This window comes from Gorilla gorilla, chromosome 15 (genome assembly GCF_029281585.2).
Source record: "Gorilla gorilla gorilla isolate KB3781 chromosome 15, NHGRI_mGorGor1-v2.1_pri, whole genome shotgun sequence".
NCBI lineage: Eukaryota > Metazoa > Chordata > Mammalia > Primates > Hominidae > Gorilla > Gorilla gorilla.
In genome coordinates this window covers 123,637,540-123,649,582 of record NC_073239.2, presented here as the reverse complement: position 1 = coordinate 123,649,582, position 12,043 = coordinate 123,637,540, and the positions used below count along the sequence as shown (strand labels likewise).

General features: G+C 44.2%; 1 pseudogene and 1 gene segment (V, D, J or C); both read left to right on the top strand.

Annotated features, from left to right (window-relative positions):
- The first annotated feature begins 5,647 nt into the window (after positions 1-5,647).
- Positions 5,648-6,157, top strand: LOC109023158 (immunoglobulin heavy variable 3-23-like; annotated as a pseudogene).
- A 3,478-nt stretch (positions 6,158-9,635) lies between these two features.
- Positions 9,636-11,393, top strand: LOC134757150 (immunoglobulin heavy variable 4-61-like). The segment is given in 3 exon segments: positions 9,636-9,724; positions 9,807-10,130; positions 11,245-11,393. Coding segments are annotated over 3 exon segments (519 nt in total).
- The last annotated feature ends 650 nt before the right edge of the window (positions 11,394-12,043 follow it).

Below are 12,043 nucleotides of genomic sequence, written 5' to 3'. Positions count from 1 at the left end.
TAAGAAAGTTTATCAAACCCACCAGGCATGTTGTATTAGTTCATTTTCACACTGGTATAAAAAACTACTTGAGACTGGGTAGTTTACAAGGAAAAGAGGTATAGTTGGCTCACAGTTCTGCATGGCTGGGGAGGCCACAGGAAACTTACAATCATGGTGGAAGGTGAAGAGGAAGCAAGGCACGTCTCACAGCCCAGCAGGAGAGAGACAGAGGAGGGGAAGTGGCACATACTTTTAAACCATCAGCGGTTGTTAGAACTCACTCACTATCATGAGAACAACATGGGGAAACTGCCCCCATGATCCAATCACCTCTCACCTGGTCCCTCCCTTGACATGTGGGGATTAGCATTTGAGATGATATTTAGGTGGGGCACAAAACCAATCTATAGCACATGTCCAGCTCTGTCCTGGAGTTGTTTCAGGGATCCAGTGTGTCCTGCTGATAGAAACAGTGACACCAAGTTCATACTATCAGTTGTAGTTGACACCATGCAAAGCCAAGAGATCTCAAGTGAGATTTAGTGTGTATGTTGTGTCTAATGAAGTCACACACTCAGAGAAAGTGAATAGGGAAAAGTTCATTATCTACACTGTAGAGGTGTCTGCTGAGTGCAGGGCAGGTCTCCCAGGAAAATCCAAAATGGCTTGAAAGAAAACCAAAGGAGACTGGCTCAGGGTTTTTATAATGGTTTAGTGGTGGGGACAAAGTGAAGCTTCCCACTCACAGATGGGGGTTTATAGGGTTTGAAACTCCCACTGGCATCAAATGAAGAAGCTCCTGTGACTCTGAACTAGATTCACCTTGTGTGGCAAAAAAGGAGACGATGGAGGAGTGAGCCTTAAGTAATCAGCAGTCATGCACCAAAAACTAGTGTGACAACTTATTCCATGCAGCAGGAATAAAAATAATGAATAAGAAAGAAGACAAGGGTTCAGTATGGGTGGACAACACCCAGATCTGCAGAAATGAGATGACTTTAGAAATGTAAGCAAAGAATAATGAGAAAAAGAAGAAGCGGATGGAAAATTAAACAGGGGCCTGGTCTAATGTCTTGGGTAGAAGCTTTTCACAATCAAGGATTATCAGCTTATTCTGCAGGTCTTAGGTCAGCCATCTGCTTAAAAACATCAGAAACGCCAGAGGGTCTGTGAGGATGCTCAGTTTAACATCTCCTATTTGAGTAGCTTTACAGTTGTGTGGAATTCTTAATTGATTCTTTTTTGTTTGTTTTTAGGGACAGGCTCTCACACTGTTCCACAGCTTAAAGTACAGTTGTGTGATCATAGCTCACTGTACATTTGAGCTCCTGACTCACACAACCTTTCCATCTTAGCTTTCTGAGTATCTACAACTAGATGGGCACACCACCCCTACCCTCCTTATTTTTTAAACATTTTTTTCATAGAAATAGCATCTCTTTATGTTGCTCAGGTTGGCTTCGATTGCCTGGTCTCATGGGATTTCCCTCACTTTGCTTCTGGAAGTGGTGTGATTATAGGGATGATCCACTGCATCTGACCTGAATTTATTCTTTAGTTGTAAAATATGAACCCAATAATTAACTGCCTGAATGTTTTCTGCAGTGAGTTAGTTAAAAGCATCTGATAAGGTTCCTTCCTATGTGATTCACGAGCAGTATTTTCCGCTGATGTTCCTTCCAGTTTCCTTGCTGAAGATCACAGGGAATTGTGGAAAATATGTAGTAAAAAGGCAGCCTCAAACTCTTCATTGTTAGAGTGGATATCACACAGGAATCACTTTCCGTATTTTGTAACACATGCATGCAATAGAGCAAACATGATCTCTGGGGGTAAAGTCTATAAACGTATGGGCCTTTTAGCTACCAAGTCATAGGGTAATAACTGATGTACCCTGAGGACTGGACCGTGATTCCATAGTGCTAGTGGAAGAACCCTTGACCAAGGGAGTTTTACATTTTATTAAAATATGTAGAGATGCCACTTTTTAAACATTCCCAGAAGGTTGTGAGTGGGATTGACTCTGTCTTGTATGAACAAAGACAATGCCCTCCATGATTAGATAATATTATAAACTAGATTGAGCTACAGTGTTTGCTGTATTGAATCACTGTATATTTTATTTTTTAGCTCCATGTTAGTTTTTTGTCTGCGTGTTAGCGTTGGCTTTAAAATGATATTAATCAGCTCTGTAGTAAGTAGAAATTCATCTGAGAGTTTCTTTCCTTGTTTTCCAGTTTGATAGGATTTCCAGAAGACATAAGAACCCTCTCTGTTTGTAAAAATATTCCAGGCCATGCCAGTGGCTCATACCTGTAAACCCAGCACTTTGGGAGGCTGAGGTGAGGGGGATCATTTCAGGTCAGGAGTTTGAGACCAGCCTGGCCAACATGGTGAAACCTCCTTTCTACTAAAAATACAAAAATTAGCCGGGCATGGTGGTGCTTGAGGATTGCTTGAACCCTGGAGGCTGATGTTGCAGTGAGCCGAAATTGTGCCACTGCACTCCAGCCTGAGAGACACAGCGAGAGTCCATCTCAAAATAAAAGAAAACAAAACATTCCAAAGTTATGCACCATCTAGAAACTTACGTACTTATTTCTCATTTTTAATTTATTAAAAAGCTCTAATAAGTTCAATGTTTTCTGCCTTCTCAGTTGATTTCACAACACGTATAATAATATATCCTAAATAAAAGTTTGTTCTCTTAATACAAATTACTAGTTAATAACCCTTACTTTATTATTCAGGTATTATCCATCAGTGTTCATCAATGCTCTCAATGGGACTCTTACATAGAGAATATACAAAGTATTTTCCTGATCATGACATAAAACAGATGTGAACACATTCTTAGCATTCAGCCATGTCTCCTGTCTATCATGTTATAAACCACATGCTAACTTTGACTTTATTGGGACTTGTTCTAATTTCAAACTAGTTATTTTTTATCTTCATGCAGCTGGATTATTATGTGTGGCTATTTATTCAGAGAGTGATAAACACAACATTAACAATTTTCACTGCAGGCATGTCTAGGCAACCCCCTGTGCACAATGACCTTGGTGCTTTGGAGATTCTATGGGGACTCTTCCCTACCTGCCTAGGAGAGTTCTCTGCCTTCTACCTCTATCATTTTCCTCTTTGAATAAGTACATCTAACTGTTGTTAGAATAGAGACAAAGACAAATCTTAACTGCTTCCAGCTGACGGGGGATGCTGTTTGGGAAGATCTCTCTTGGAGGCCTGTCTAAGGGACCCCAGGAAAAGGGAGCCATTACCCCAGGCTTCAGTTGCATGAGCATTTGGAGTTTGATGGTCTGAAAATGAGAAAAGGAAAATCAGATTATTAGAAGACATGTATCCAAACCTAACAAGGTGGTCAAGGTGGTAAGGACAGTTTGAAAGAAAATTCCAAGGCTGCTGACATGCCCAGATAACTGCGGCTGTAGTTATGCCTGCTAAGATTTGGGTGCATGGGGCTTGGCTTTTGTTAGATCCCTGGGATTTATTTTCCCAAACAAAGAAACCTCCAGGTTAGGGGCACCCTATTCATTCCCATCACCCGGCAGGATTTAAAGGATAATTGCTTAGAATTAAAATATTGATACAGATTTTTTTTATATTCCCCATCGCTTTTTGTTTCTTCTGGGCTGTAGCCAGAGATCATTGATTGGCGCTCAGGAATAAGCAGAGTTAGTCTAAAACGCAGGCAAATACTTAAACAACTGAGGAGATTAGAATTTAAAGATGATCGTATGATATGTTTTGAAACACACTTTTTCTCTTTCCAGTTCCGGTTTTTGTCAGAATCAAGTAATTGTAAGACTGAGTTGTTTGCAAAATAAACTTCAGTCTTAAACTTGGCCTGATTATTTGCATAAAGTGCAGCAAGAATATTAATAATAATTCTGTAGGAAAAGCCTGCAAGCACCAGGAGCTTCACAGTCTAACACTATGAGCACATGCATCCTCAACCAACTCACTGAATATTTCCAAGCCAGCCTGTTCCGATCTTAAATGCCATCCAGTGGTATCTGCCCCAGGTACACTAATACATGGGTCCTGCTTCTCTTTGCAGGCTCCTCTCTCCTCAGATTTCGGGTTTTGTTTATTGTTTGTTTTCTCTCTGATGTAAACTCAGATATGTTGAAGGTTTTTTTGTGTGTGGTTGTTCAGGTTTGTTGTTAATGAGGTCAGAATAAGATCATACTTTACTCTTTTTATTTTTTTTATTTATTTATTTTTTTGAGACGGAGTCTCGCTCTGTCACCCAGGCTGGAGTGCAGTGGCCTGATCTCGGCTCACTGCAACCTCTGCCTCCCGGGTTCACGCCATTCTCCTGCCTCAGCCTCCCGAGTAGCTGGGACTACAGGCGTCCGCCACCACGCCCGGCTAATTTTTTGTATTTTTAGTAGAGACGGGGTTTCACCGTGTTAGCCAGGATGGTCTCGATCTCCTGACCTCGTGATCCACCCACCTCGGCCTCCCAAAGTGCTGGGATTACAGGCGTGAGCCACCGCGCCCGGCCCATACTTTGCTCCTTTTTATATTCCCATGCTTTAGTAGCTGCTTTTCTCTATCAAATCCATTAACTGAGAGAACAAATCACATTTAGTTACAGATGAACAATTAAGTAGCTTGGCATCTATTTATGTACTGGAATCTAATGCAGCTTAAAATCAAGGCATGCCTCACTCATATAAACAACATGGTTAATTCTCAAGTAATTCTGCTTAGTGGAAGAAACTAAGGAATTAAGAGTAAATTTTATATGATACATTTGTAGGAATTTTAGAAGATGTCATTATTGTAAATTAACACGGAGAAGATTTGAGTTTGTCTGACGATACGTTGTTGGGAGTAATGGGGATGTGAGTTGAATTTCAGAGAAATAAAAGAAAGATTTAGGGATTAATTTAATTATTCAAAACTTGCTTGAAGTGCTGAGCAAATGGTTGCAAACATAGGTCAACATTTTTCAAATCCTTCACTATAAATTTGAATTAATTATTTATTAATTACACTTGAATAAAGCAATAACAAAGAAACCAATAAAATAATATTTGACTAAAATGGAGCAATAAACAGATCAATGTTAACACAAGGAATATGACTGACTTATGAAAACATGCACATGAACCATGGTTCACTGTACGTATTTTGGTAAATTACAGAAAGTTGTCATAACAGATGGGGAATCCTGCAGACTTCGCTAGGCATGGTTCATGCTGCCCTGGAGTTGTCTCAGGGGAGCTGCCTCCTCTGGTGATTAGAGCGCAGGCCCAGGTAATAGGACTAATTTTTTTAGATGTGTAATTTTAGACACACTGCACAACTGCTCTGTTCTCTGTGTAAATTATCTCCTGTAAAATGTAACACTGAAACCTGCATTAAATATATTGTATAAATATGTAAGAATAAAGTAAGATTATGAGAGCTAAATATTAATCAAGGCACAAGCACATAATATAAAATTATATTTTCCTGAATGATATAATTATTCCATTCTGTCCCAGGACACCTCGTCTGCACTGAGCCCGGCCTCTCCTCAGATGTCCCACCCCAGAGCTTGCTATATAGTGGGGGACATGCAAATAGGGCCCTCCCTCTGCTGATGAAAACCAGCCCAGCTGACCCTGCAGCTCTGGGAGAGGAGCCCAGCACTGGAAGTCGGCGGTGTTTCCATTCGGTGATCAGCACTGAACACAGAGGACTCACCATGCAGTTTGGGCTGAGCTGGGTTTTCCTTGTTGCTATTTTAAGAGGTGATTCATAGATAAATAGAGGGATTGAGTGGGAGTGGACATGAGTGAGCAAAACAGTGGATTTGTGTGGCAGTTTCTGACCAGGGTGTCTCTGTGTTTGCAGGTGTCCAGTGTGAGGTGCAGCTGGTGGAGTCTGGAGGAGGCTTGGTCCAGCCTGGGGGGTCCCTGAGACTCTCCTGTGCAGCCTCTGGATTCACCTTCAGTAGCTCTGCTATGCACTGGGTCCGCCAGGCTCCAGGAAAGGGTTTGGAGTGGGTCTCAGTTATTAGTACAAGTGGTGGTACCATACTCTACACAGACTCTGTGAAGGGCCGATTCACCATGTCCAGAGACAATGCCCAGAATTCACTGTATCTGCAAATGAACAGCCTGAGAGCCGAGGACACGGCTGTGTATTACTGTGTTAAAGACGCAGTGAGAAGTCAGTGTGAGCCCAGACACAAACCTCCCTGCAGGGTACCTGGGACAACCAGGGAAAGCCTGGGACACTGTGTACTGGGCTGTCCCCAGGGGCAAGTGCAGGTGGTATAAGCCTGGGTTTCCTGTCATGGTCTAGGGTTGCCTTTTTAGCAACTTACCCCAGAGAACTTCTCTAGATTTCCAATTCTGTAATAACATTTGATGTCGTCTCTGGCTGCAAAATGTCCCCCCAACTTTGTATCTTTTTTTTTTTTTGGTAACAGGAGGACACATCCTCACCCTGCAGAAGCCTGAGTGTCACTTTGGGGGAGAAATGATCTGCCCTGATGTCACTGATCACTGTCCCGAGGAACATACCCCACAGGGGACCCCGATGACTCCAGTTATGTCTCTGCCTCAAAACCATTGAAGAGTCCTTCCTTCCATTAGAGTTGACCACAGCACCTGGGCTTCAGCACAAGCCATACCACAGACATCACAAAGCAGCAGCTTGACACCTGATCCAGGTGCATTTTCTCACCTTTAGAGGCTGAGAGAGGGGTGTATTCTCAAGGTCAACACACTCTTTGGGGATTTTTACAGAGAACACCTGCTTTTACTTTATTTCATTTGAAGATAAATGAACAAATGTGCAGCTGCAAATGATTGTAATTTTCACATTTATTCCAATCCCAATATTTCTGAATTCTGTATGATGTCCTGGCACAGAGCTGTGTTTTCTACAGGTATTTTTCATCAAACCAAGAAAATGCATTTTCCACTTTCCGTGGTTTTTCTCCATGTGCAGAGGCCTTGAGTAGAGCACGTCTGACTGTGTTTGTCTGTTTTCACGTGGCTGATAAAGACATACCAGAGACGAGGAAACTTACAATAGAAAGAGTTTTATTGGACTTACAGTTCCACGTGGCTGGAAAGGCCTCACAATCATGGTGGAAGGTGAAAGGCACATCTCACATGGCAGCAGACAAGAGAAGAGAGCTTGTGCTGGGTCTCCCCTTTTTAAAACCATCAGATCTCATGAGACTCATTCACTATTAAGAGAACAGTGCAGGAGAGATGCAACCCCCATAACTCAGTCACCTCCCACTGGTCCCTCCCACAACATTGAGAATTATGGGAGCTACGCATCAAACTGAGATTTGAGTGGGGACACATCCGACCCATATCATTCCACCCCAGGTTCCCTCCCAAATCTCATGTCCTCACATTTCAAAACCAATCATGCCTTCCCAACAGCTCCCCAAAGGCTAAACTCATTTCATCATTAACTCAGAAGTCCACAGTACAACGTTTCATCTGAGACAAGGCAAGTCCCTTCCCCTTATGAGTCTGTAAATTCAAAAGCAAGTTACAGGCATTGGGTAAACACACCCATTGGAAATGACAGAAATTGCCCATAACAAAAAGGCCCCATGCAAGTCCAAAATCCAGCAGGGCAGTCAAATCATAAAGCTCCACAATGATCACCTGTAACTCCCCTTCTCACATCCGGGACATGTTGACGCACCAGGTGAGTTCCCATGGTCTTGCGCAGCTCCACCCCTGTGGCTTTGCAGGGTACAGCCTCCCCCCTGGCTGCTTTCACAGGCTGGTGTTCAGTGTCTGCGGATTTTCCAGGCACAAAGCACAAACTGTCAGTGGATCTACCATTCCAGGGTCTGGAGGATAGCAGCCCTCTTCTCACAGCTCCACTAGGCAGTGCCCCAGTAGGGACTCTGTGTGGGAGCTCTGGCCCTATATTTCCCTTCCTCACTGCCGTAGCAGAGGTTCCCCATGAATGAGCCACCACTGCAGCCAACTTGTGACTGGACATCCAGGTGTTTTCATACATCTTCTGAAATCTAGGCAGAGGTTCTCAAACCCCAATTCTTAGCACTCTTTCCATAATGGTTCATTTTTTTGGCCTGTTCATTACTGGTATTTTTCAAAGGAATCTCACTTGAATCTTTACTCTTTTGCATTTTGTCTCCATGACAATGTTGGGAAGTTTTACCTCCACCATCATAACATGATCTAGTGATCTCACACATTTGTGGGAAACAATACCTACAAATTCAGAAGCTCTTTGCTTTTCTTTCCATGAAATATAATTCTTTCTGTTCTGTGTATAAGCGTATCTTAGCAACCCTGCACACACCCACATAGATGTCCACAAGCCTATGAATTATTCTCTGTAAATAAAAACTTATATCAATTTCCCTCAATGTTCATAATTCTCCTGAGGGTGAGGAAGCTCCTTCTCGATCTGTTCAAACAAAATGCCCAGAGACCATCCGGTAGGTAAGGAGTTCACCTGGCTCTGGTGTGGGGTCTGTCTCTTTCCCTCTGTTGTCCCACAGGTCAGCCCAGTTGTTCACGTCCTAACAAGAAAGCCCAGGTTTGTCCTGATTTTAAAACACATCAAACTTCTGATGGCTCTCCTGTTACCCACATCCATGGAGATAGATTACTTATTATATAATTCAGCTAACTAATGTCAAATGCCCAAGTTGCAATACCGCACATCCTAGGGTATGTTCATGCAATTCAATGGAGGAGAAAGTCTTTCAGAGACAGATGGATGTGAAATGATAAATATGTGGGTAAGGACTCTGGACTTGAGTGTCATTGTCCAGCCATGTTTCACAAGTGTGTCCTGTCAGGGAAGGATCAGAGTTCTTTGTGCTCTCAGAGGGAAGGGGTCACAGAGTTCCTCTCTGGTTCCCAGGAAAGGTAATCGCACTAATCTTCATGATCTTCATGAGACTATCCTCAAGTGCTGACCCGTTATAGAGTTTTTGTCTGAAGTTCTCACTGCAATCCCCAATCTACATATTTTCAATCAGAAGTGTTTAGAGGCCAGGACATATCTTCACGGTCACACATTGAGAAGGATGTAGATATGTCCCACTACCTTCTCCTGAGATCTCAGACAGAATCCCAAATTTCAAAAGGACACAGAAGGACAGCTCTCAGGTGCTTCTAAAAAATGACCCACTTCCAGGGACAGGGAGCTTCCCTATAACCATGGTGGATGTTCTGAACTACAATAAACATTGGATGGATCCAGGATTGTTTGAAGTCACTGTCATTATTACATTCAGCTGCTGTTTCAATGTGTCTGAACTAGTAAATGACAATTTAGAAGACAATTTATATGAATCTTCCAGAGTAGAACAATATTGACCATATTCCAAAATCTGTCCTTGATCCATGATCACACTCATCTCCCAGACCAGGTCCTTCAGCACATCTCTTTACCTGAAAGAAGAGGACTCTGTGCTTGGAGAGGGGAGACCCCAAGAAGACAACTGAGTTCTCAAAGGGCACAGCCAGCATCCTACTCCCAGGGCGAGCCCAAAAGACTGGGGCCTCCCTCCTCCTTTTTCACCTCTCCATACAAAGGCACCACCCACATGCAAATCCTTACTTAAGCACCCACAGGAAACCACCACACATTTCCTTAAATTCAGGGTCCAGCTCACATGGGAAATACTTTCTGAGAGTCCTGGACCTCCTGTGCAAGAACATGAAACATCTGTGGTTCTTCCTCCTCCTGGTGGCAGCTCCCAGATGTGAGTGTCTCAGGGATCCAGACATGGGGATATGGGAGGTGCCTCTGATCCCAGGGCTCACTGTGGGTCTCTCTGTTCACAGGGGTGCTGTCTCAGGTGCAGCTGCAGGAGTCGGGCCCAGGACTGGTGAAGCCTTCACAGACCCTGTCCCTCACCTGCACTGTCTCTGGTGGCTCCATCAGCAGTAGTGATTACTACTGGAGCTGGATCCGGCAGCCCGCCGGGAAGGGACTGGAGTGGATTGGGCGTATCTATACCAGTGGGAGCACCAACTACAACCCCTCCCTCAAGAGTCGAGTCACCATATCAGTAGACACGTCCAAGAACCAGTTCTCCCTGAAGCTGAGCTCTGTGACCGCCTCGGACACGGCCGTGTATTACTGTGCGAGAGACACAGTGAGGGGAGGTGAGTGTGAGCCCAGACACAAACCTCCCTGCAGGGAGGCGGAGCGGGAGGGCGCAGGTGCTGCTCAGGGCCAGCAGGCGGCGCGCGGGGCCCACAGAGCACGAGGCCGGGTCAGGAGCAGGTGCAGGGAGGGCGGGGCTTCCTCATCTGCTCAGAGCTCTCCCTCCTCGCCAGCACCTCAGCTGTCCCCAGGGTTCCTCTTTCTTTATTATCTGTGGTTCTGCTTCCCCACATTCTTGTGCCAGGAAAGAAACGAGGAAGACAAATTTTCGTCTATAGTTGAAGCTTCACCAATTACTAGGAACTTGCCTACAAGTTCCTGCATGGCCCATTATAGCTTACTGATTAAAAAATATATATTCTAACGCTTCTCAGCATCTCTTGATTTGTATCATCAACTGAATTGTACCCTCTTTGAAATTCATATGATGAAACCTTAAATTCAATGGATGTATGTTGGAATTTTAATGAAATAATTAAGGTTAAATGTGGTCATAATTGTAAGACCCTAATGCAATAGACGTGTCGTCTTTATAAGAAGAAGAGACACCAGAGACCTCTCACTTTTCACGTGCACATAGAAAGGAGGCCATGTGGAGACATAGTGCACTAGAAGGTGGCCCAGTGCAAGCCAGGAAGAAGCCGCGCCAAGAACCAGCCCTGCCAGCACACTAATCTTCCACATTCAGACTGCAGAATTGTAAGAAAGTCAATATTTGTTGTTTAAGCCACCCACCCCTGTTGTCTTCTTAGGAAGACCCAGACAGACTGATACCACTTAACCCTGTTAGCTCCTGGAGGGAGAAGCCGCCCCCTGAGGCTGGGCACATCTCTCAGATTTCCACATAAAACAGGTAAAAAATAGTAGTTCTGATATAAAAACCTGTCGTGTCCCTGTTGGCGAATTTCTGGGCAAGGTCTTTTAAATAAGCCAAGTTTGCGGGGAAATGGCGACCATATATTTGTGGGACTCTAACCTTGGAATCTACTGCATTGCTCTAGCAGAATCAAAAATTGAACACCAGTGAGCTCTTCATTCTCATTAAAATGTGTGTCTTTGGAAATGTTAACATTCTGTCCAGAATCTGTGCTCACAAACAACTGTGTTTCTTAGTGCACTGTTGGCCTGGTGGAGCCCTCGCAGACCCTCTCCCTCACCTGTGCTGTCTCCGGATTTTCCATCACAACCAGTGCTTCCTGCTGGAGCTGGATCCACGAGTCCACATGGGAAGGACTGCAGTGGATCAGGCGCACACGTCATGAAGGGAGCAAAAATTCCCACCCACTCCTTATGAATCCAGTCACCATCTCCAAATTCGGGTCCAAAAAACACTTGTTTTTACAGTGGAGCTATGTGAGCAACAAGCTCACAGCCATGTTTTAAAGAAGAGACAGAGTGAGGGGACCACGGTGCGAGCTCACACCCAAACCTTCCTGGAGGGGTGCACAGGACAGCAGGAGTGCCGATGATGGAAGGGGGTGGTCTGGATTCCAGGGCACACGCAAGACCATTGTGGAGGCACTCAGGTCAGCCGGGGGCTCTCAGGAACCACCGAGGAAAATCAGGACACCAGAAGTGACTCGGTACAGCAGGGGGCTCAGGACCATTGTGGGGACTCAGAAACAGCAGGTTCTAGGCTCAGCCTCAGGGCAGGTGCAGATGGGGTGAAAAGGGGCTGGATGAGGGGTTTTGCATCACCATCATATTTCACCACTAGACACCTTCCACTACATGTGTTCTACTGCATATGAGTGTGTGATTAGAAAATTATACTTCTATAAATATATAACCATACGTAGGTGTGTCAAGTTTTCCTCTTCAACTTCTATCGGCCTTGTCCGTAAGGACTAATTCCCTGTAATTACTTGAGGACCTCATAAATTGTGGTCAGTTTTGTAGGTTTCCTCTCTTT